Source organism: Bos javanicus, chromosome 20 (assembly GCF_032452875.1).
Source record: "Bos javanicus breed banteng chromosome 20, ARS-OSU_banteng_1.0, whole genome shotgun sequence".
In the NCBI taxonomy this organism is placed as follows: Eukaryota; Metazoa; Chordata; class Mammalia; order Artiodactyla; family Bovidae; genus Bos; species Bos javanicus.
In genome coordinates, this window is record NC_083887.1 from 2979651 (window position 1) to 3004867 (window position 25217).

The following is a 25217-nucleotide window of genomic DNA, read 5'->3' on the forward strand; positions in this document are numbered from 1 at the left end:
GGTCTGTCAGACTTTCCATTAGAAACCCTGTTTTGGGGGTCAGGGTGGAAGGAGTCGCATTTCAGCTGTTTCCCAGCCCATCCATCTCACACTTGGCACACAGACAACCGTTCACCATGCAGGAGGCTGAAACGCCAAGCAGTTTCTCCTTGAACTATCCCAGAAAGGATCCTGAGGATTAGGCACCCCAGACCTGCCCACTCCCCAAAGCAGCCTCACTTTATAAGGACCTCTCATTTTTCAGACTAGTCAAGTATGACTAGCTATAGGAGAAAGGTAACTTTTGAAATAAACCTCTATCCACTGTTTTAAATGAGATGGTAAATCGTGCCTCTTCCTCCCCTAAATTTCAGCCAGATCACCCTTTGCTCTCTGAGATTGTTTGGTAGCCTGGTTGAACTAGTTAACAGTTTTCCTTGTCTCATACCAAAACTGGGTATGTTTTGACTATCAAGAAAGTACTTCTTTAGTGTTGTTTGAGCATCTGTATAGATTATTTCAGTACTATTGCTGCTTTGAGATAAAAAATTGAGCATAATAAATCTGTTTCTTACATTAACATTTCATTTTCCTGCTCAATTGAATCTATTGAAAACATAGTTACTATATTGTCATATGCTTTCTTTGCTTTGTAGTAATGTTTTCTAATATTAAACATTGATATAATTTCATAGATTTGAGCCCTTTTATTAACTTGGATCTTTTAAGCAAGAAAAATTTGTGATAAAATAAACATTAACCTTTTTGTGTAATAAGGATAGTCTAAAATATTTTTAGAGCCTTTTACACTAGACACAAACTAAAACTCATTTTTCCTATTGACCAGTTTAGAGTTGAATGGTGAGTACCTTATGTATATGTGAAAACTTAAGATTATTTGAAGAGTAGCCTGTAACCTGTAATAAAAATAGAACCCAAAAAGGCCACTTTGATAGGAAGACTGCAAAGAGAATTAGAATAGAGTTGCTCAAAGAAGACTTCTTAGAAGACATATTTTGTTCTGGAAGCTGCAAGAAACATGGAAAGCTGAGAAAGAGAAGAAAGGTTCCAGGTGATGAAAATGGGTTCCATAAGAGGCAAAGTATGTTTTGTTTTGTTTTTAAAGTAGCAATCATATGAGACAGCTACAGAGAGACTAGCCGATTATAGAAAAATAAGTACTGGTAAGCTTATGAAAGGAAAAGGAATAAGTTATTTAAAGAAGCAGAAACAAACATTCAGGGTTTACAGATTCAGAAATTCAGATCACCATCATTCTATAAACTGTTACGCAGTATAGAAACTGAATATTCCTATTAAAAAAACTTCCAGTTATATTGAGTCACCTTTTAGGTATGGGGCATGGGAGGGCAGGGAATCAAAAATTACAGATCTTTGTGACAGATAAACTATTTCTGATTTTGAAATTTTTTAGCCATTAAATGATGGTCAGGATTTAATGGCTTCCAGATCCTTAATGCTAATTTAAATGCCCTCCTGTAGAGATTTTCATTTATTACCAAAGTATGAGGGAAAAGAAAATCTGACTAAAAAAAAGTTCAGAGACCATTTTCTAGCAGAGTATTTCCACTGAAAACAGTATCTTCAGAAGTCACAGTTACATATCTCAGTTATCACACCCCCTTGTTTTGCAGTTATGTTTATTTGTACTCTTTGTTCTGACATTCTAGCATCTGTTCATGGGTTTTCTTTCTCTCTGCCCAACCATCATCCTAATGACAGCTTAATTAAGAGTCCAGAGTAAAATCAAATCTCTTTTGTTTAAGAGTCAAATTTTTGTTTTGTTTTCTCTAAAGCTAAATATTTATGGAACACTTATGTATGTATCAGTCTCTTGTTAGGCATTTTTATATAAATTTATTCCTGACTCTACTTCTGTAAGAAAGACATTATTAGCCCCTTTTAAAGATGAGAAAACTGAGACTGATAAATTGCCTTGCTTTAAAGTCTTACAGTTAAGAAGTAAAGCTGGGTTTAAATGCAAGTCTTCTGATATTGAAGAACTCTTTTCCTTGCTTGGGGAATGTGAGTTCCATTCTGGGTATGTCACAGTGCCAGTAGGTCATCTGGCCAGTTTTATGTTGTCCGAAGTTACTGAGAGTATTCCTTAGGGATCTTTAAATGCCAGTGTGCTTTCAGGTTAGACTCCATACTGCATAGTGGGACGGATTTCTTACAAGCCACTGTGGTTAAGAATTGTTTTTATAATGTCTGGATCCTTTACATTTCTGTTTTGTGGAATTGTCAGTCCTCTTTTTTTTTCTAATTTGGCATTATTCAGGAAAAAATATGTTAATCTAAATGTTTCTATGCCACTGGAATTATGACTTAGCTCAATTTATAAGAAGCAGAGTTGGTCAGCAGATCTGATGGTCTGTTTGCTTAAAAAGTCTATGGCTTTCTATAGAAAGAGATCTGAGCGAGACATTTTAGCTAATGAATCAAAATCAGATATGTGGTCATTATTGCCTGATTATTACTCCATCTGCTCTGTGCTAACGTGAAAATCAATTACTGTGTCTCTTTCCCACTGACAGCGTATGTTGATCGGGCTGGCAAGAGATCTTCGAGGGATTGCCTTTGCACTGAACACAAAGACCAGCTACACCATGCTGTTTGACTGGATGTATCCTTATTACACTGTGACAATACCAGCTCTGTGCACAGAGGGATGCCAGGCCCCTGGCTTTCGTTTAATAGTATGGCACAGTAGGGAAGAGGAAACAAAGCTAAATGAACTAATGTGTAATCAGCTAAAAATTACAGCACAGTGGCAGCAGCACAGACAACTGAGCACAGCACTTGGAGACCCAGCTCTGAGAGGTCACTTTTTTGGTGCCATTAAATATTGACAACTTGAAAATCACATCCCCAAATGATTTGTTTATGTGAGGGTTGCAGGGTTCTTGGGCTAACATCTTTGAATCAAGATCAATGAAGCCTACCATTTGGCATTTTCTGAGGGACTTGGATTTTTACTGTATCTCAAATAGCAGAGCTGATTTCATTTTTTCTCTTTGAGGCTTATTAATTCATCACGCTATAGTGTTTCATCATCATGAAAACATTAATGGACAAGAAAAGGGGAAAATAAATGGTTAGAATTTTTCACTTGATATAAAATTTGAATTTACCACTGCCAAGGCTTAGTACAGACAGCAAAAAAATTAAGGAAATGAAATCCCCCCACAGAAATGCCTCATCATTATGAATAAAAAGAGCATGGATTTGGTGTTAGGCAGACCTGGCTTGAATTCCTAGGTCTCCATTTGCTGTGTAAACTTTGGCAATTTTTTTCACCTCTCTGAATTTCCTCATCTAAAAAAAGAGACATCCAGTATCATGGCTTATTGTAACCATAGAAATAGGCAGTGCACTTTGTATTAATATAATGTCTGGAACATAACAGGTAATCATAGATGTTACTATTAATATTGTTTTAACAGTATTACATGAATCCTGTTTGATCTTAACAGAAAGTGATAGTTTATGCAAGTTATATAAGTAACATAATGTTATCATGCCTTTGTGTTCAGTACAGGAAACCATCAGTGCATAAGAGAAATTCTGTAACCTTAAACAACTTCCTTTTTAAGTTACATTATTTCTCAGTTGCTCTTTTCAAACCCTTTTTATCAAACCTCCCTCATAAATTGCAAAAGAAACTTGTTAAAGATAGTCTTCAACTGATGGCACATTTATGGCAAAAACATAACAGGATCTGGGCACAGTTTAGGGACATCTCCACATGTTAAAGAAATTGTTTGACATTAATTTGAATACTGACTTATATTTTTACTTACTGTTAAAACCTACCTAATCAGATTTGTGTGTCCATAGAAGGGTTAGAGATAAGAATTTCCTTCCACTGAGAAATCATATATGTCTTTGTACCAGTATAAAGTACACGTGCAGACTGCAGACTTTAACATAGAAAGTATTACATATGACTCTTCCATTTCTCTAAACACAAATAGAAGCTCACAAAGCAAAAACTCTTAATTTATTTAAAAAATTACTAAAACTTCATTTTGGCACTTTAAAATTGATGATTGTCTTGAAACCAACTACAATTCTAGGATATCCAGCAATTAATGCTTCACATTTTCCTCATCAACAATCTTAACCAAGCGTTAAGATAAGAATGTTCCCCTTAACCATCAAAGAATAGAAATATCTGTCATAATTGGTACTGCCTAAAATTTATAGAACATACTATAATTTAACTTTTTAATTAAGCCCTTTTCATTTCCTCACTTAGCTCCTTCTTTTGGGCACCTATCAGAAATGAAACTTTTGTCCAGCAGATGGCAGAAAATAACAAACGCGAAAACCTTGAGACTTACTGTTTTGTTTTGGACTAGAAACCACTGTCTACTCCTTCTGCCCAGAGACATCGGTGTTATTAGGGTCAGGGGCGGAGGGCGAAGTGTCAGTTATGCAGGAAGTTATGTTAGATTGCCACACGAGGTGGCTTGGTACCGGCCTTGCTTATAATAATTGAGTTTCAGTAGCAAATCAGCTTCCTTGGGAAAAGGCCAAAGGCTTTTCATAATTGTATTGACAACAAAATGAATATGATAAATGGTGTTCATTCAGTTGAGGCAAGATTTATAGTTTTCCTTTGGGCAAGGGATGAAGAGCAAATATTTATAATAATAGTAAAATTTGTTTAAAAGTTACATTATTTGATAATTCAAAGAGCTTTATTAAAATATTTTGAAATACTTTAAGCAGTTTCAGGTGATAAAGTACAGATTCTTTCCAAAGTATTCTAGTAATATAAAAATGAGTAAGTATATGATTTTAAAAAAACATAGATATGAAAGTCATTTATTCTTCCTGAAATATTGATATGTCAAACCGTCAGTGATGGTTCTCACATTACTGCTGGGGAAAGTTTATTTGCCTTTTATCCACAAAAAAAATGTGTGTTCTTTAATTTTCTGAATAGTCCTTAGCATGCAGAAGAAACATCCTGTAAGAGCACATGTCATCTTAGAGTCAAATGCATTTTATTTATGGTGATTATTTGATAAAATGGTATTTTAGTGGTTAGCTGTTTAATTTAAAAGCATTTCTATAAACACTGACTGCATTAACTGGTACACAAACTGCATTGCTTATCACTGTGTCCTTCCAAGCCTAGCTCGCCTGGAACTACACAGCAACCATGTTGGTAGACTGTGCCACTACTAGAGGACCGAAGACGAGTCGCTGCTGCTTCTTTACCCCTGTAGTGAGAGCGTAGCAGTGAAAAGCATCTCACCTTGCATTGTACTTAGTCGCCTTGTTTCAACTTTTCCCAGATCATACACAGACCGAAGTATCAAAAATCCAGCAGGAAATTGAAAAAAAAAAATGAAGGAATGTGTATGATGTGATTTCCTCACACTCATTCTTTTAATTGTCATAATTCTGATCTTTGATTACACTGTTTTCAATCATGCAATCAGTGCTATTGATTAATATGCATAACGTATTATACAAAGATAAGTCAAGACCATGAGATTTGTAAGGGGGGCAGAAAACAACTTAGAACAGTTCCAGTCCTGATTTTACCACTTAACAACCTGTGGGGTTTGGGGTAAATTACTTAATGTCTCAGAATCACAGTTTTCTGCTCCATAAAACAGGGCAAATAATATTTATTTCTCAGGTATGTTATAAGAAGTGAGTGAACTAACGTGTGTATATATATATATATATATATACACACACACATATATATGCATATATATATATATATGTGCATATATGGGCTCAGTACAGTGTCTGGCACAAAGTAAATACACCCCACCACTGTTGCAAGTTCCTTTCCCTAATATGGAATGAGACAAAGGAATCCGATTTGCTCACCTATCCAGCACATTTCTCTAACTATGCTAAAATTCATGAGGGATTTTTCTTAGATCCTACCCCAAAATGAGCTTACGGTTTAATAGAATCAGTTAGGTAACTATCTAAATGACTGTAATAAAATATAGAAGATGGTAAGTGCCATAAAAAAGATATAAAAGTGATTGCATTTATCTGGGGCATCAGGAAAGGCTCTGTAAAGGTGAAGATATTTCTCTGAATCTTAGCAAATAAGTAGGATTGGACTATTGGAATTGTGAAGCAAGAGGTTTTTTGTTGGTCTAAGTACAGACTTAGGAAGGAGAGTAGTGGAAAAGATGTTTTGTCAAAGATACTGCTTATTTTATGGTTGGACACAGGTTGTCTGGGACCCTTGACTATGAGGCTAAGGAACTGAAAAACTTACTCCATAGATGGTATAAAGTAATTAATAGTTTTGATTGACTAACAGAATTGTATTTCAAGAAGAAAATAGTCAGCAGTGTGTTGCACAAACTGAAGTAGGGAAGAAAGTAATCCTGAGAATGTGCTATTCCGCAGGATTTTTTTAGTACATTGTGCTAAGCATGAGAAATTAATAAAATGTTTGCTTTTTATAAGAATGAGTAAAGTGGATTGCTCATTAGAAGCTCATAATCTAGTGTAATAAATAGCTGTAATAAATAACTAATAAACCATCAATGTATTGTAACAAAGACACATGCCAAGGACCATATGAACTTTGAAGAAAAAGAGGTTGGTGTTTGGGGCAAGAAGTAGGTTCCCCAGGGAGGTAAAAGTTGAGCTAGCTGTTGAAAGATAGATAGGCATCTGCCAGAAGGCGTCCCAGCAGCACTTGCCTCCTTGAACAAAGATATAGATGGTTCACATTCAGGGAATACTTTAACAATAAGCTCTGAACTGACAGCCTATTTCTGTTCTGGAACCACCTCCTCACACTCTTATCTCCTAAAAGTTTTAACAAAAGCTCTTTTGTTGCCTTCTAGTATACTAGAATGCCTTCTCTACTGTGAAATCTCAGAGAAAAAGAATTACATTTTTACTAATTTATGCTTTGTTGGGGTCCAGCACATAGTAAGTAACTATTGAATGGTTGGATGGATGGATGGATGGGTGTCGTCAATAAGCAAACCTCATGCTTTTCAGTTTTTCATGTTTAACATCTTGTAAGGCAATAACAAATCATTAATCTTTTTTATTTTTTATTTATCTGGTGTTGACCTTCAGAATTCATTGAACAGATCTTTCTAGGTGAAAGCAATTAGATCAGTGCCACTTCTACCAAAGGGCTCCCCACTGTCTTCCTCCTATCCATATATATGTAGTTCTCACAAGGCCACTGGAAAATTAATCTCCTCGAATGGGTTCTGATTCTCACCCTATAATCTGAGTCTGGGACCCTCACTCTGAAGCCCTTTAACCTCCCTGCTTGGTAGAACTCAACTCCGCCTTCCAGTAATCACTCATTTTCTCTGTGGCAGTCACCTCTGTCAGAAGCATATTAGAATTGGCCCCACTCTCATTCCACACAGAAAAGGGAACATCCTCTCATATCCCCAGGCCTGATCCCATAGTGAATACAGTGTGCTCTGAAAAATATGATGACCCTAATGTCTTAAGAATGCTTTGCAAAGGGACTTCTGGTGCTTATGATATTCTTAGGTTCTGAGATTTGGGCCTTTTCAGTCTCCTGATGAGGCTCCAGGTCCTTCCCACTCATGAGCACTGACTTTGTGCTCAGCACTCTTGGTGGAGCATTTTCTCATTTGTACTCCGCCAGCACTGCTTCAAAATCTTGGTACTCAGAGCATTCCTATTTCGTGTTTACCACCCATACTGAAGCGTGGATTCACAGGAATAAAAGCCATGTATTACTATCTCTGGATCCCTGGCCCCTAGCACAGTACACAGCACATAGCATTTACCATCTGTAAAAAAAAAAAAAAAAAAAGGCAACAGATTTCTAATCCATAGAAAAAATAAAACTAAGTTATCTGACAGTAGCCAAAATAGAGTTAATAATCAAGTTTACTAATTTTGTATTTTTCATTTTCATCCAACTGAAATCTCGGACACACACACACTTATCATCTCCCATCTCTGCCTTATTTTCTTTGTAGTACTTTTTAATGTGTCATATATATGTTTAATTTTCTATCTTACTAGAATATAAATTCCATGAGGGCAGGGATTGTTCTAATGTTTGGTTCATTGATGTCTCTATAGAGTCTAACAGTCATAAGACATTTATAGACCAGGACTTCAATAAATACTTAAGTAAATTGTTTCTATATATTCAAATACAGCCTTAATATGGTATATCTAGGGGGTCAAAAGTATTGCTTTTTGCATTTTTAGGGAGCGTGACACTCTTAAGGTATTTGAGGGCTTATTTTCATTGAATGTTATGTGAAGTATTTCCTGAAGCTTCAAAGTGAAATGCACAGCTTAAAAGAATCGAATAGGTAGGTCTAATCAAGTACGCTACACCTCATATTTATCACAACAAATGTTTTTTGAAATCCATTTTGTGCCAGGTACATGTGTGCAATAACTGCCTATGCACTGCTCTCAAAAACCGTATGATAGGAGAGATGAGGCACCGAGATAGTACTGGCACAAAGGGTACTAGGGCACCAGAGCCATGTACAGGAGACACTCTTAGGTGGGAGGGGTTAGGGTGGTGTCATGGAGGCTTCTTGGAATAATTGACATCTCTAATGAAATATGACGGACAGACAGCAATCAGCAGGAACATACTGGGCAAACACAGGTCTTTGCTCTTTAGAAATTCACTGTCTAATGGAACAGATGGGTAATCAGTTCAGTTCAGTCACTCAGTCGTGTCCGACTCTTTGCGACCCCATGAATCGCAGCACACCAGGCCTCCCTGTCCATCACCAACTCCCGGAGTTCACTCAGACTCAAATCCATCAACTCAGTGATGCCATCCAGCCATCTCATCCTCTGTCGTCCCCTTCTCCTCCTGCCCCTAATCCCTCCTAGCTTCAGAGTCTTTTCCAATGAGTCAACTCTTCGCGTGAGGTGGCCAAAATACTGGCGTTTCAGCTTTAGCATCATTCCTTCCAAAGAAATCCCAGGGCTGATCTCCTTCAGAATGGACTGGTTGGATCTCCTTGCAGTCCAAGGGAATCTCAAGAGTCTTCTCCAACACCACAGTTCAAAAGCATCAATTCTTCAGCACTCAGCTTTCTTCATAGTCCAACTCTCACATCCATACATGACCACTGGAAAAACCATTGCCTAATGTCTCTGCTTTTCAATATGCTATCTAGGTTGGTCATAACTTTCCTTCCAAGGAGTAAGTGTCTTTTAATTTCATGGCTGCAGTCACCATCTGCAGTGATTTTGGAGTCTGACACTGTTTCCACTGTTTACCCATCTATTTGCCATGAAGTGATGGGACCAGATGCCATGATCTTCGTTTTCTGAATGTTGAGCTTTAAGCCAACTTTTTCACTCTCCACTTTCACTTTCATCAAGAGGCTTTTTAGTTCCTCTTCACTTTCTGCCATAAGGGTGGTGTCATCTGCGTATCTGAAGTTCTTGATATTTCTCCCGGCAATCTTGATCCCAGCTTGTGCTTCTTCCAGCCCAGAGTTCCTTTTGATGTACTCTGCATATAAGTTAAATAAGCAGGGTGACAATACACAGCCTTGACGTACTCCTTTTCCTATTTGGAACCAGTCTGTTGTTCCATGTAATACAAGCAGTCAACCGTAATACAGTTTGTTATAAGAGTGGTGGTCAAAGTGCTCGAGTGAACTTAGATGAGGAAGAGATTGATGCCCTTTGACAAAAAAAAAGAAAATTTCACCATCCCAGGGGAAGTAAAACTTGAGTTAGATATTGAAATACAGTTTGGAATGTATTAGGCAGAAAAAACATCATATAGAGGAATGGAGGCAAGGGAGAGTCCGCATCAGTGGATTTGCTGAGAATTAAGAATGGCTGAACCATAGATAAGGGCAGGAGCACTAAGAGATGAGACCACAGGTAGGCAGGGACCAGATAAGGACCTTGTTTGCCATGCCAAGGAACTTGAAATTTATTCCAAGAGCAGGGAAGAAAATCGTGGTCTTCCTCACCATGGAGGTCACTACCCGTAACACACAGGAAAGGAACAACATGAAGTGATTCAGTTCAGCACTTTCATCTGAAACAAAGACAAGTGTATTAGAAAACATCAGAAAGAGACAGCGTTAGGGATAGGAAAAGAAAAATGAAGCTAGTAGCGTATGAAGGGTTTTTTCTGCTGAAGTTTTAGGGCTTAATTTTATATTCTGTGTGCATTTGGTGAAGAGGAGGCCAGTTGTGGGTAAAGGACCAGTGGAGCTGAGTCAGAGTTTTCCAGAATCTGGTGGTCTCAGGCATGAACTTATCAGAGGCATGCAAGGCATGCACTCATTATTGATGAGGATGTTTGACAATTTCTCCTTTAGTGTACATGGGCCTACTTTTAGCAAACTGACCTAGAGTAGATTAAAGCTACCCAAAGCTTTTCTTTCAACAGTACGTGAACCATGAACTTCTAAATGTTCAAGCTGAATTTAGAAAAGGCAGAGGAACCAGAGATCAAATTGCCAACATCCACTGGATCATCGAAAAAGCAAGAGAGCTCCGGAAAAACATCTACTTCTGCTTTATTGACTATGCCAACAACAAACTGTGGAAAATTCTTAAAGAGATGGGAATATCAGACCACCTGACCTGCCTCCTGAGAAATGTGTATGCAGGTCAAGAAGCAACAGTTAGAACTAGTCATGGAACAACAGACTGGTTTCAAAGAGGGAAAGGAGTACATCAAAGCTGTATACTGTCACCCTGCTTATTTAACTTAAATGCAGAGCACATCATGAGAAATGTTGGGCTGGATGAAGCACAAGCTGGAATCAAGATTGCCGGGAGAAATATCAATAACCTCAGATATGCAGATGACACCACCCTTACGGCAGAAAGCGAAGAAGAACTAAAGAGCTTCTTGATGAAAGTGAAAGAGGAGAGTGAAAAAGTTCACTTAAAACTCAACATTCAGAAAACTTAAGATCACTGCATCTGGTCGCATTACGTCATGGCAAATAGATGGGAAAATAATGAAAACAGTGACAGACTTTATTTTTTGATCTTCAAAATCACTGCAGATGGTGACTGCAGCCATGAAATTAAAAGATGCTTGCTCCTTGAAAGAAAAATTATGACCAACCTAGACAGCATATTAAAAAGCAGAGACATTACTTTACCAAGAAAGGCACGTCTAGTCAAAGCTATGGTTTTTCCAGTGGTCATGTATGAATGTGAGAGTTGGACTATAAAGAAAGCTGAGCACTAAAGAATTGATGCTTTTTAACTGTGGTGTTGGAGAAGACTCTTGAGAGTCCCTTGGACTGCAGGGAGATCCAACCAGTCCATCCTAAAGGAGATCAGTCCTGAATATTCATTGGAAGGACTGATGCGGAAGCTGAACGCCAATACTTTGGCCACCTGATGCAAAGAACTGATTCATTTGAAAAGACCCTGATGCTGGGAAAGATTGAAGGCGGGAGGACAAGGGGCTGACAGAGGATGAGACGGTTGGACGGCATCACCGACTCAGTGGACATGAGTTTGAGTAGGCTCCAGGAGTTGCTGATGGACAGGGAGGCCTGGCGTGCTGCAGTCCATGGGATTGCAAAGAGTTGGACATGACTGAGTGACTGAACTGAACTGAAAGCTTTTCTTCAAGCTATCATCCCGAATGTTCCTTGGGGCTACAGTGAAACTAAACAGCTGATTAAGTTAACAGTTTTTTTTAAAGGAAAAGAATGTATGTAGATAATTTCTAAGCCGAGAGAGAAATACATGGGGTTTACTATTTACAGTGCCCTTCTGGCACAGTGGTAAAGAATCTGCCTGCAATGTGGGAGACCCAGGTTCCATCCCTGGGTTGGGAAGATCCCTGGAGCAGGGACTAACAACCCACTCCAGTATTGTTGCCTGGAGAATTCCATGGACAGAGGAGCCTGGCTGACTACAGTCCTTGGGGTCACAAAAAGTCGTATATGAATGAGCTACTAACACTTTCACTTTTTAATTTTATGTATTTTATTGATAAAAGTTATATAATAAACACTATTTTTTTCTTCAGTAATTTGATGTGCAAGAAACTCGGATAATAGCAGTTCAAATGTTTTTACCTTCATGAACTAAATTTATTTTCCTTTCCTACAATATTAAGTATAATATGCTGTAAATATCATACGTTGCTTACATGGTACTTCGTAAGTATGCTACACATAAAAGAAATGCGGATTCCTTTTTTTTTTCTTTTTCAGTGGCACCAATTTTCAGGAACAGTATTTCTTTTGACCCTTAAATTCTTTAACAAGCTTCATAACAGGTACCCAACATATCTTCCTATTCTTCAGAGGGCTATTGAGCAGTGGTATGGAGAGCCAGCATGTACAACTCCCATCTTAAAACTTATGGCAGAACTAATGCAAAACAGGTAAGAGGTGTGTTAGGCAGGTGGAAAAGTAATCTACTATTTGGTAGCACACATCAGAGATCAGACTTTCCTGCCTAGTGTGTGTGTATTTAAGGCTTAGCAAGAACCCAGGAACCAAAACTTAAGATGATCAGTGAAGGCAATAGAATTAGAGATACAAGGTTGAAACCTTTGCGGAGAAAGAATTAGGTGTATATGGGGACTCTGGCAACTGGGGAAAAAGTTGGAAGGCCACAGCCATCATTATTTAAAAGATTCAAAAGCATGAAATGCAGGAAAGGTGGTTTTAACCGTTTCACTGCTTTCTGTAGAGGAGAAAAGGAGCTGAGAGGTCTCTGAGTTGAGATGCTTTATTTTGTGGATGAGGCACCAAGGGCAATTCATGGACATACAGTTTGTCTCAAAAAGCCCTGGGGATTGTCCCTGCTTTGACTTTTAAGGTATCCTTCTTCCTTTGTGCTAAAACGCATGTATGTGGTTGATTTATGCACTCACAATTTTTATTTAAATAGCAACTACAACACTTCTCAGGAATAGCCTAGTTAAGCCTATGATTTACACAGAGAAGCAGAGATTCAGGTTCTCCTCATATAAATATTAACAAAGGTGTACCTAAAAGAGAAACACTGTAATAAGCTAATTGGTTTTACCACTTTAAATGTGTCATTATGAATATGGCTTAGCACCAGATTACCTGTCACGTAGCGATCCTGTTTCATCAGTTCCTCTTTGTAAACTGCGTGTTGGAAGGGAGCTATCCAGACAGGGAAGGAGTATGGATTGCATCTCTAATCTCTGGTGCTGAGTGTTTCACAGCAATAATTTAAAAATTTTAAAACCAGAGGTGGAAAAAGACCTGGCAAATAAATAAATGTGAGTATTATTCTTTTGAAAGCTGTTAGGGTTTTTAAAAACTGTTCTCTAGGTACCTTAAAGACTAAAGGAAGGGTAGCTATATATTTTATATTAGAAATTTAGTTTTTATTAAATTACTGTTTTTCAGCAAGATAATTAATAGTACATTACTGATAAAACACTTAATACTAAAGGAAAAAAATAATTACATTATATATTTTATATCTGCCATAGATGGATAATTCATATCTAGCACAATTGTTCTCAGAACTACTTGGCAAAAATCTATAATATCAGAAGATGTTATCTTGTTTATATTTCTCTGAAACCTAATGTGAATTGTGTACATACATTTCTTTAATCAGAATTGTATGTCAGCCATCAAATGTTTCTAATAGCACTTCTAATAAGTTATAACTGCACTTAATTCTAAAGCATTTTGAAAACACAGAGAGAACCAGCAATGTATTCTGTTCCTTAGCAAAGTATCTTTGCTTCCTGGTGTTTCTTTGCTATAATGTGTTTCATATTTTTACTGATTCTTTTAGAAATATATGGTTATTTGTTGAAAGCAGAGCAGCAAGGCATATTAGAGCCAACTAAAGTCAAAGTGATGTTTAAAAAGCAAATATTATGCCAGGATGGCATATCAGTCCTTTGCCTTTTCAGACTGTCCCCCGACCTGTCAGAAACTAGGGAAGTAAAATTGTTCTCATTTAGAACTTCTGGGATTTGTTTCTCTTTACTTGAGCTATGTGCAGTGGAAACTATAGCCCCGTATGTAATTTAATGTGTTTGAAATATGCTTGAAGTATCAGATGATCCATTATGAATATGAGCAGTATTAAAGGTACTTAGATTTCCTGTTATATTGTCATTGTTTTAAAGATGTATATTAGGCACTACAGGAGATCTCAAATATAAATCTCTATACAAGTATCTATATAAACTTACATACTTGGTTTTTTTTTAATTATTATCTATCAGACGTTTGCATGAAAGGAAAGGGGGCTACGAGGTCTGTAATGTAGGATGTCAGGATATCGTTTTGACAGATAAAAGATGAATTATTTGAATGAGCAAATAAATGAAAATAATTGTATTGTCCTAGTATCTTTAGTAAAAAATTAGCACATACATTTTGTCACCACTTGTTTAATGGAATGATACTTTTAAGAAAGGATGATTGTACTGTTGCTACTTCTAATAAATGAGAATTCTGGGTATTTTCATCCTATATTTTGTTTATTTATCTGTACATGTAGTCTAAATTTTTGCTGTGTTTCTCAGATCCCAGCGTTTGAATTTTGATGTATCATCTCCTAATGGAATTCTTCTCTTCAGAGAAGCTAGTAAAATGATTTGCACTTATGGTGAGTATCCTTTTCCATATTTGTCTCTGCAATATAACTTTTATCTCTTTGGAGGAAAGAAAGATGTTAGTTATTTTGTTCTTTTGAAACTTCATATCTGTATGAATTTGTGAAGTAGATAACAGGGGTGCAAAAAGCTGGGTAGCTATCATATTGACATCAGGAAAAATAAGCAGTATGCCTTTGACTACAGATCTTGCCTGACAAACCTGATGAATTTCTTTTAGCTAAAACTTTAGTGTCAGAAGCAAAGGGAATACACTATAAATATAATATTGAAGTAGGATATTGAAAAGTTACAGTGTATTGAAAATTGCTAAAATTTAGATTAGGGAGTTTAGTATATTGGGTCAAGGAATGCTTAAACCAGTGTGTCACTGACACTGAATTTGGGGGAAATATCCTGGTAAAGAGCAGTAAATATTTTATTATAGGGAATTTGAGGGCACTGTACCCTTAGAATCAGCCTTCTACAGAAATGATTGTCCTATTCAATTATAGTAAAAAAAAAAATTGGTAATTATTTTTCTGCTTCCCAACTCTGACAGCTTCATCAATGGAATTCTCAACTCTCTGAGACCTTTATGTAGCCAGGAAATGCCACAATAGATAAGAATCTTCAGTTAGCGTTCCACACACTGACTGAAAACTGACTACAAGCTGGACTCCTTGCAGTATTCTTCTCCTTGAGAGATGTTTTCCTGGGTCCTCCTTTTCTTTGTCCTCTTCTTTTTTGCCTGTCTGTTCTTCCTTTCCCAAATCAACAGCCAACTCTATGTTCGGCCTCAGAAGTTGCCTGTGATTCTCATACTTCTTTTTGAATACCTAGAAACAGATTCTACAGAATTTTGTAAAGCTTCTGTTGTGTTTTCAGGGTATATCTAATTCCTTTTAGTGTCTTATCATACAAAGATATGTGCCTGGACCTTTTTCCAAAAGCATGGTATCTTAGAAAAAACACAGTTTGGGGAGATTAAAAGATCTGAGTACCAGTTCTAGTACCAACACGTATAATTCCATGACGTTCAGTTAAGACACACAGCTAAGACACTCCTTGTCCTAGTTTTCTCGTATATAAAATTAGAAATAATGAATACCTACTGACTTCTCTGTCTAGTTAGGATTGTTACATTAGTCAGTCACGTTCGACTCTTTGTGACCCCATGGACTGTGGCTTGCCAGGCTCCTCTGTCCATTGAATTCTCCAGGCAAGAATACTGGACTGGGTTGCCCATTCCCTTCTCCAGGGCATCTTCCCGTTCCAGGGATCAAATGCTGGTCTCCTGCGTTGCAGGTGGATTCATTACTGTCTGCTCCACGAGGGAAGTCTATAAGGTGCTTCTGAGGATTCAGTTACATGGTGCATGGAAAGGCCTTAGATAAGTTAACTACTGTGCTTACTGTTATGAAGAAATTGAAGCTCATAGGGGTTAAAGGTTTGCCAAGTAATACATAGTTAGCAAATAGGCAGATGGGGATTTCATTCACAGTCTGTGTGACTTCAGACGGTCGTCTTCCCATAGTCCTTTCTGCTGCTTGGGAGTTGCCACAGGAAGATCGTACCTAGGGTATTTTTGATGGAGCGCTATTCTTTAAAGTATGGTGATTTTTATCCTAAAACTTAAAGGAAATGAAGGCTCAATAGAAAAATGACCTTCAACTTTGTTACCAGTGACTTTGACCCAGGCACTTTATTACACAGAGTAGCAGAAAAATCTTTTTCAGCTTTCACTGATTCCACATGCCTGCCCCAATCAGCCAAGCTGATTTTGTCTGTCTTCATCTTGAGTAATGTTTTATTACTCATGCTTTTACCTCTGGAGATTCTGATATGCTCATTGAAGGGAGATCCTATGGCTGCCATCCAGGAGTCTGGAAGGTGAGGGGGAAAAAAATGGCTAGAAGGGTGCAGAAGAGCCAGCATTACTTATTTTCTGGGTAAGCCAAGGTGAAGGAAGGGAAAACCTATGGAGGAAGGAGGCCAGGACACTCTGGGTCCCTCCCGCCCGTCCTCACCGGGTTCCTCTCTGCTAGCCTGCCGCGGGCAGTGTCTGTGCCGTTGGTGATTGAGGCAGTGTGGGGGGAAGGACTCATTTGCAAATGCGCCTGATTTGTTACCTGTTTTGTAGAATACCTCCACCTCGCTGCTCAATGAGACTGGCAGAAAAATAATACTTTCGATATGCTGTTTTATTTATCTACATTCTGTCATGATATACTTTGATGTAAGTTTTTAATTTTGCTTCAGCTCTCAGCTGCTCTTGCCGTTACAGCTCAGGGTCAGCAATGAGGTTAGCCACAGTAGCACAAAACAATTTCCTGTTTGTGCAGCCCAGGTAACATTTGGATGAGGATTAGATTTTACCACATTTTCTACTAGCCCAAGCCTATTATTTCTAATGAGTTTTAAATTGCTTCAAGAACATGTATTTCAAAATTTAGTGCTATGATCCATTCAGCCCGAGCAACTTAATAAAAGAAATTTCTTTCTTAAATTTTTGGTTAAAATGTTGCATGCAGTGTAATAAATGTTATTACTTTGGAAATCTACTTCTCAGTTTTAAGAACTGGGTGTTTTTTATGCTCAATTTCCATTTGTCCGATCTTTTCTTCCCTTTGCCTCTGGGTAATGGTATCTTTAGTGACATCTATTGGTTGAAGAGTGCACAGAAGGGAAAAATAGTGATTGTCTTTATAAGACTGGCAAGAATGAACTGCTCTTATTCCTTCCTTGCTGCTGCTGCTGCTGCTAAATCGCTTCAGTCGTGTCCGACTCCGTGCGACCCCAGAGACGGCAGCCCACCAGGCTCTGCCGTCCCTGGGGTTCTCCAGGCAAGAACACTGGAGTGGGTTGCCATTTCCTTCTCCAATGCATAAAAGTGAAAGTGAAGTCGCTCAGTCGTGTCCGACTCTTCTCAACCCCATGGACTGCAGCCTACCAGGCTCCTCCATCCATGGGATTTTCCAGGCAAGAGTACTGGAGTGGGTTGCCATTGCCTTCTCCATTCCTTCCTTAGGTACCTGATTTAAGGAAGCTCAATGTGTAAAAAATCTAAACAAAAAATGGATAGAACAGCTATAATTATTCACTGTACCTAAGAATTTACATCAGGGTTCTTTGAGCAATATATGTTGCAGGTACATTTAAGGTATGACTTAATACTATGCTTAAATTGAATTTGCAAAGTGTTATACAAGCCACTGTCATTTGCTGTGACCTAGAAAACAGGCCAGTGGTTTTCCAACTGGGTTTTTCAGAGCCCTAGAGATCTGTGATAATACACAGAGACCCTGCAGAGGTGGAGGAGGAGAGGACTCTACTGCCACTTCAACCAGAACTGCAGCTATTTATTGTTACACTAGACTTATTTGCAATAGGGGTCACCTGCTTAAAGATACTTTTTGATAAAAAGAGCTTGAAAATTACTGGTATGTACTACTAGAAGGGTTATGACTTATATTTATGTTTGCTGCTGCTGCTAAGTCGCTTCAGTCGTGTCCGACTCCATTCGACCCCAGAGACGGCAGCCCACCAGGCTCCCCCATCCCTGGGATTCTCCAGGCAAGAACACTGGAGTGGGTTGCCATTTCCTTCTCCAATGCGTGAAAGTGAAGTCGCTCAGTCGTGCCCGACTCTTCACGACCCCATGGACTGCAGCCTACCAGGCTCCTCCGTCCATGGGATTTTCCAGGCAAGAGTACTGGAGTGGATTGCCATTGCCTTCTCCAATATTTATGTTTAAATGATTATAAAAATTTAGCTGAAGGATGTATTGGCCTTGAAATAATTAGAGACTTGATAAAATGTTACCAGGAAATAACAGTTCTGAAAAACAGATAATCCAGGAACATGGATATAACCTTACGTTCTCTCAGAATCATGGTCAGGGACATAGAAGAACAGAGTAGTAGAGTAATAAGCTCACCAAAGTTTTATGAAGGAGATGGAATGATCAGTACCCTGAGGGTGCCAGGCCTTGAGGAGTACATTTCACAGTGAATCCACGTGTGTTGGACTTGGCCACTCCTGGACACAAGCAAGGAGAAGGCAATGGCAACCTACACAAGCAAGGAGAATGGCAATGACAAATCCCATGGGCGGAGGAGCCTGGTAGGCTGCAGTCCAAGGGATCGCAAAGAGTCGGACACGACTGAGCGACTTCACTTTCACTTTTCACTTTCATGCACTGGAGAAAGAAATGGCAACCCACTCCAGTGTTCTTACCTGAAGAATCCCAGGGACGGGGAGCCTGGTGGGCTGCCATCTCTGGGGTCGCACAGAGTTGGACACGACTGAAGCGACTTAGTAGCAGCAACAGCAGCAGCACACAAGCAAAAAATGCTAAGCAAGTTGTTAAGTAAGGGTGCTCTCCAAACAAGTACTTAGAGTTCAATAGATCTTTCAGCCATGCTGCTAATGTTTATCAAGCGTTTACTATATGTTTGATATTGTGAGAATTAGAGAGGAAGACATACACAAAAAAGACCCTTACTGATTCTTCTCCTAGTTGAGTCCAACAGTGGATTCAGTCAAGTCCATAAAGGATTATAACGGACTGTGTTCACTTTTATGCTTAAGAAGCATACAGAGTGCTGTGGGAGCCCAGAAGTTTCTAACTCAAACTGAGGGGCCAGACAAGGAAATAGGAATAGTGCCCAGAAGTTTGAGGAGGGCATTTCAAGCAGGTGATAGCTTTTATAAAAGCATATAAATGTAAAATATTAAAATAGTCTATTACTAAAATGAAGGATCTCAGAATTGCTGTATGAAGTAGAAAGTGAAAATTCCTGATTATCTCATCAGTCAAAATCTTTTAACAATTTAGTGTGCAGTCTTTCATACTTTTTTATGTGTACATATACATGTATTATTCCAGAAGTGCTATTATAGTATACTTGCTAATCTGTAATTTGCTATTTTTTACTTATATGATGGCCATTACTTCATACTAACATATATATAAAATCTGCCATATCTCTTTTTTCCTTCGGTTTTTCATTATTTTTTCTGCCTTATCTTTTAAAATAGCTGCAAAGTATTCCATCTTATGGTCATACTATAATTTATTTAACTACTCACCTTTTGGTAAATGTAATTTTTATAAACATGCAATCTTTCACTATCACACACTAGCAAGCAACTGTGTACCTTCAGCTTCGTGAGCATCACTATTCAGTAAGTATATGTATTGAGAGTAGCGGGTATGCTTGAGACTCAGTGAGTAAAACTGAAAAAAAAAATAGTATGTCAGAAAGTAGTAAGTGCTATGGAAAAAAAAAAAAAAAGAAGAAAGCAAAGAAAGTGTTAGAAGTGCTAGGGATTGGGAAACATGTTGCAATATTAAGTACAGTGATCAAAATAGGCATCATTTGAAAAAATGACATTTGAGCCAAGATTTGCAGTCAGTGAGGGGGTTAATTATGCAGATATCTCAGGGAAGAGTGTTCTAGGCTGAAGGAACACCAAGTTTTAGGGTCCTGAGGCAGAAGTGTATCTGGCATGTCTGAATAACAGAATATCGGTAGCTGGAACAGAGTGAACAAGAGAGAGTAATAACAAAAGCAATGTCATGTAATGCCATATCCTGTAGACATTATCAGGACTTTAAATCCAAGTGAAAGAGAAGGACTTTAGAATGTTTTGAGCAGAGGGCTGACATGATTTTATATTCGCTTTGACCACAGTGATAGCAGTGGGAGTAATGAAAAGTGGTTGGATTCTGTATATATCTGAAAGTAAAACCAAATTTCTTGATGGATTGGATATTTTTGTCATAATATGTTTATGACAAGGGATTTTGTCATAAACAACTGGAAGGATGAAGTTACCATTAACTGAGAGAGTAAAGGCCGAAACTGGGTACGAGGGGGAAATCAGAAGTTCCCTTTTGACTTCATTGAGCTTGAAATGTTGATTTAGACATTCAGGTGGAAGTGTTGAATACAGAGTCGGATATACAAGTCTGAGGATCAGAAGAGGTCTGGTCTAGAAAAACAAATATGGGAGTCATTAACTCTCTAGGTGGTGTTTAAAGCTACAAAACAGGAGAGGTTCGCCAGGGCATGGGGTGTGGACTTAAATATAAAAGATTTAGGTTTAAGTTTTAGAGTATTCTGTGTTAGGAGGGAAGGGAGAAGAGAAGGAACCAGCAAAGGAGAGAATGAGCAGGTACTGAAGTAAGAGAATAATCAGGAGAGAGTGTGTCTAGTCAGCTGTGTCAAAAGCTGCCAGTGAATTGAAGAAGGTGAGGACTAAGAGTTGATCATTACATTTAGGGAAAAGGTTATTAGGAACCTTGAAAAGAGCACTTTTAGAGGAGTAGGTGTAAAAGAGGAAAACTGAAGACACAGTTCTTTTAAGAAGAAACAATTCTTTTAAGGAGTTTCATTAACAGAAGGAAGTAATATCAAGCAGGGAAGTAGGGCCAAGAGAAGGTTTTGTTTCAAAAAAGAAAGACTGCATAGGAGAGAAAGGGGGAATTGCTGTGCTTTGTTCTCAAGCCCATAAAAGGAGAGGGGAGCTAGTTCAACAGATTGAGAAGCTGGCTTTCACAGAGACTGTGCATAAGTGCAAATGCTAGGAGATGGTGAGATATGGTAGTGAACATTCATTTTGGAATGTATTCCCAAAAGTGGATTTACACAGTTTTAATAAATTTAACCAAATTGCCCTCTACAGTGGTTATACTAATTCACATTCCCAACAATTTTCTTAATTTCCCACATGCTTATCAATGCTGCATTGTTTTAATCTTTTTCAACCTGAAAGGGAAATACTATATTCCTTTCCATATCCACAGCTCGTTTCTGTCTCAAACCACTTATATCCAGGGGATTTGGCTGGTTTGCAGAGACAGAGTGGGTTGAGCGACCTGAAATAATGTCAGCAAGCTTGCTCACATAACTGTTCTGATGCTAAATGAAGACATTCAACCTATAGAGCTGTCAGCTAAGTATCAAATTAACTTTAAAATTTTAGAGATTAAAGGGGAAAAATAAAAAGTAAATCAGTGTAACAGATTGCTTTATAAACCAGGAAGTAACATTGTTCATACTGTTAGTTCTTCCTGGTATAAGATACAACTACCATATATCTTAGCCCTTGCACCTTTTTTTAAAACTATTATTGGGACTTCTGTAGTAGTCCAGTGGTTAAGAATCTGCCTTCCAACACAGGGGATGCAGATTTGATCTCTGATTGGGGAACTAAGACCCCACATGCCACAGGGCAACTAAGCCCATATGCCTCTACCACTGAGCCCACACCACAACTACTGAGCCCGCACGGCAACTAGAGAGCCCACACATCAACTAGAGAGCCCGCGCCACAACTCCTGAGCCCGCAGCACAACTACTGAGCCCGCGCCACAACTCCTGAGCCTGCACTGCAACTCCTGAGCCTGCACCACAACTACAGAGCCCGCGCCACAACTAGAGAGCCTGCACCGCAAGTAGAGAGCCCGCACCGCAACTCCTGAGCCCACACCGCAACTCCTGAGCCTGCACCGCAACTAGAGAGCCCGCACCGCAACTCCTGAGCCTGCACCACAACTAGAGCCCGCGCCACAACTCCCGAGCCTGCACCGCAACTAGAGAGCCCGAACCGCAACTCCTGAGCCCACACCGCAACTCCTGAGCCTGCACCACAACTAGAGAGCCCACGCCACAACTACTGAGCCCGCACCGCAACTCCTGAGCCTGCACCACAACTAGAGAGCCCGCACTGCAACTCCTGAGCCTGCACCGCAACTAGAGAGCCCACGCCACAACTAGAGAGCCCACACCACAACTCCTGAGCCTGCACCGCAACTCCTGAGCCCGCACCGCAACTAGAGAGCCCGCACCGCAACTAGAGAGCCTGCAGCGCAACTCCTGAGCCTGCACTGCAGCTAGAGAGCCCGCGCCACAACTCCTGAGCCCGTACCACAACTACCGAGCCTGCGCCACAACTCCTGAGCCTGCGCCACTACTACTGAGCCCGAAAGCAGTAACTAGATAGAAGCCTGATGACAGAATGAAGAGCTGCTGTGCGTGTCCCACAGCCAAGACCTGATGCAGTCAAATGAATAGTGTTTTACAATGTGTTCTTCTGAGGGCACAGAGAAATGGTAGAGTGTGGGCCAAAGATCCACACTGTGATACCCTACAGCCAGTTCTCTTTGAAGGAATAGAGGGAATGTGGTCAAATACATAGAATTGTCCTTACTTTGAATTATGTATTAGAAGCAAGTGACATTATTCTACACCAGACACACTCAGCTTTACCGCCTCCTCTTTTTCAGGCCTTAGCTCCCCATGTCTGACCTAACAGGCTAGTAGACTGGAGAGAGAAAAGAGCCCTTACTACTGTGTCTGGCTATAGTTTACATGAGCACTGTGCCGGTTACTGGGGTAAGCATTTTATATATGCTGTCTCCTTCACTCCACATAAGAGCCTTGTGAGTTATAAGTGCTGTTATTGTAACTGCTCCCAGTTATGACAGATATGGTCAGTGGGAAACAGTTAAAGGTTTCCCTTTTGATTCTAAACTTCGGAAGTCTCTAATTTCATTACAGAAAGTGTATCATTTCTTTTTTACAAGTGGCGACTGTTACTGGCTTCAGTGGCTGCCTTCGTCACCCAGCAGTCCATCAGTGCAATAAAGACCTCCCTCTTAGGAAGGAAGGAGATGGGACTTTATAGGCGTGGGGTGGAATAGGGAAGGCAAAGAGGTTTGTCATACCTATAGAGGAACATTAAAACAAAATCTGCACGTGATCACTTTTGTTTAGAGCAGTGTGAGTCTAACTGCTAGATTTTAAGCTTTTTGAGGGCAGAGACTCCAATTTCAGTAAGGATTGTTGAATAATATAAATTGAATAACGCTGATGGGGTGAATAAATGATGTGGACATGCCTTCTCTTCCATAGTCATTTATAGCCACCATGGAATGCAGAACCACTGGAGCATGATGAAATATAGTTTCCTCTTTCAAAAGTATTACTCATTCTACTTTTTCAAGGTCATAATGGTATGCTAGTTACTGTTTTAATTCACACAGGTGTGTCTGAAATAGTCCGAAAGACATGTATGCCAGATTGCAACTTTAATACAAGATAAAAGTTGTGATTCTAAATAATTAATCCTTCTTGATTATAGGTTATCCAGTCTTTTAGAATCAAAAATTTTCTCCCAACACAGTTCTTAGTCTGCCTATTCCATCTTGCGCTGAAGAAAATAGGATCTTTACTTTCCCCATAAGGACCTCAGCATAGGAAGTCCCCAGAAGATGGCCTACTTTTCTCTGTTTGGCCCTAGCCTCCTTAACTCAAAATGTGTAAACCACCACTACCACCAAATTATCCAGCTTTTTCCATCACATGCAAGCAGTGCTTTTCTTTCCTGGGAAAGGGAAGGGGACAGGGAATGTGTATGTTGATTTAGATTGAATTGGAGGCGAAGGTAGTAAACCAGTGGTTGAGAACTGCCCTCTCCTGCAGCTCCCTGCTTTTAAAGGCCTTCATGCCCGTGCGCATAATCTCTGGAATACTCTTCTCTCCCTCAAGTCCATCTGAGAGTTTGTGATTGGTCACTGAGAAGCAACCTGTTCTGTGAAGCCTTACCCACCCTGCTGTCGTGTCCAAGCAAAGCCAGTCTCTTCTATTCCCATAAAATCTTGACATATGTCTCTGATAGTGTTTGTCACATTGTATGAAATTATTTGTTTACAAATCTATTCTCCCACCAGTAGCTATTAAGGAAATACTATCATATTGAGTTAAAACTTAGCATATCTTTCTAAGAGAAGTTAGGATGAGATCATGAGAGAGGGTACAGAATGTGGTATGGAGTAAATTCCAAGATATGCTTCAGCCAACACAGTGGTGGTATCATTCAAATGTATAAATTATAAGCAAAGCCACTGGGCTTCCAAGGATTCATAGAAAGAAAAAGAAAAAAAAAAGTGTATGAAACTGTTTCAGAAAGGCAGATAAAGGGCAGGAAACCTTCACCTTGGCCTGGTCCTGTTTCTTACTCTGCTAGAATGATTGGTCCTTCTTAACCTGTTAGTAAGCATACAGTTTTCATAATATTCGTATCAGTCAAGATTCAAACAGGGAAAAGCAGACACTGTGACACTGATGGAATAGGGAGTTTATTTTAGGAATTAGGCGTTGTACTATCTTGGGCAAAGATGGCAAAATGGACCTCCAAGGGGGGAGTTGGAAGTTCAGGAGAAAAATCACTAATCAGGCCTCCCGAAATAATGGCATGGTGGACAAGTTGGAGCTGGCAAGGATATCTAAAAGCTGGAGACACCCAGCTGCTAGGGTGAGACCATGAAAGACAGCGGAGTGAGGGGGACTGGTGTAGTGGTGTGGACGCAGTGGAAGGCTGTTGCTTCTGTGTGGCTGCCGCTCTGCACGTTTACTGCCAAGCACGTGGTAGGCTTGGGGTCATTGGTCAGCAGGGCTTGCAGTGCTTCACACAGAGCAGGGAAAAGCGAGGACAAACTAAAACTCAAAGGCATTTCTGCATCTTGTTCTCACAGCCTCTAATCACAACAACCTTCAGAGAGTCCTAGCTGCTACCTCACTTTCACCTTCCAAATCTCATATAGATTTCTCTTTTGCTCAATTCTAGG

General features: G+C 39.3%; 1 protein-coding gene across 1 annotated transcript in view; it reads left to right on the forward strand.

The window, feature by feature from the left end:
- The window catches only part of RANBP17 (RAN binding protein 17), a 365939-nt gene that overhangs the window by 286779 nt on the left and 53943 nt on the right, over window positions 1–25217 (forward strand). Inside the window, exons 20-22 of the mRNA XM_061393198.1 lie at window positions 2538–2626; window positions 12257–12364; window positions 14510–14592. Coding sequence (XP_061249182.1) covers window positions 2538–2626; window positions 12257–12364; window positions 14510–14592 — 280 coding nt within the window. The remainder of the gene's footprint in view (window positions 1–2537; window positions 2627–12256; window positions 12365–14509; window positions 14593–25217) is intronic.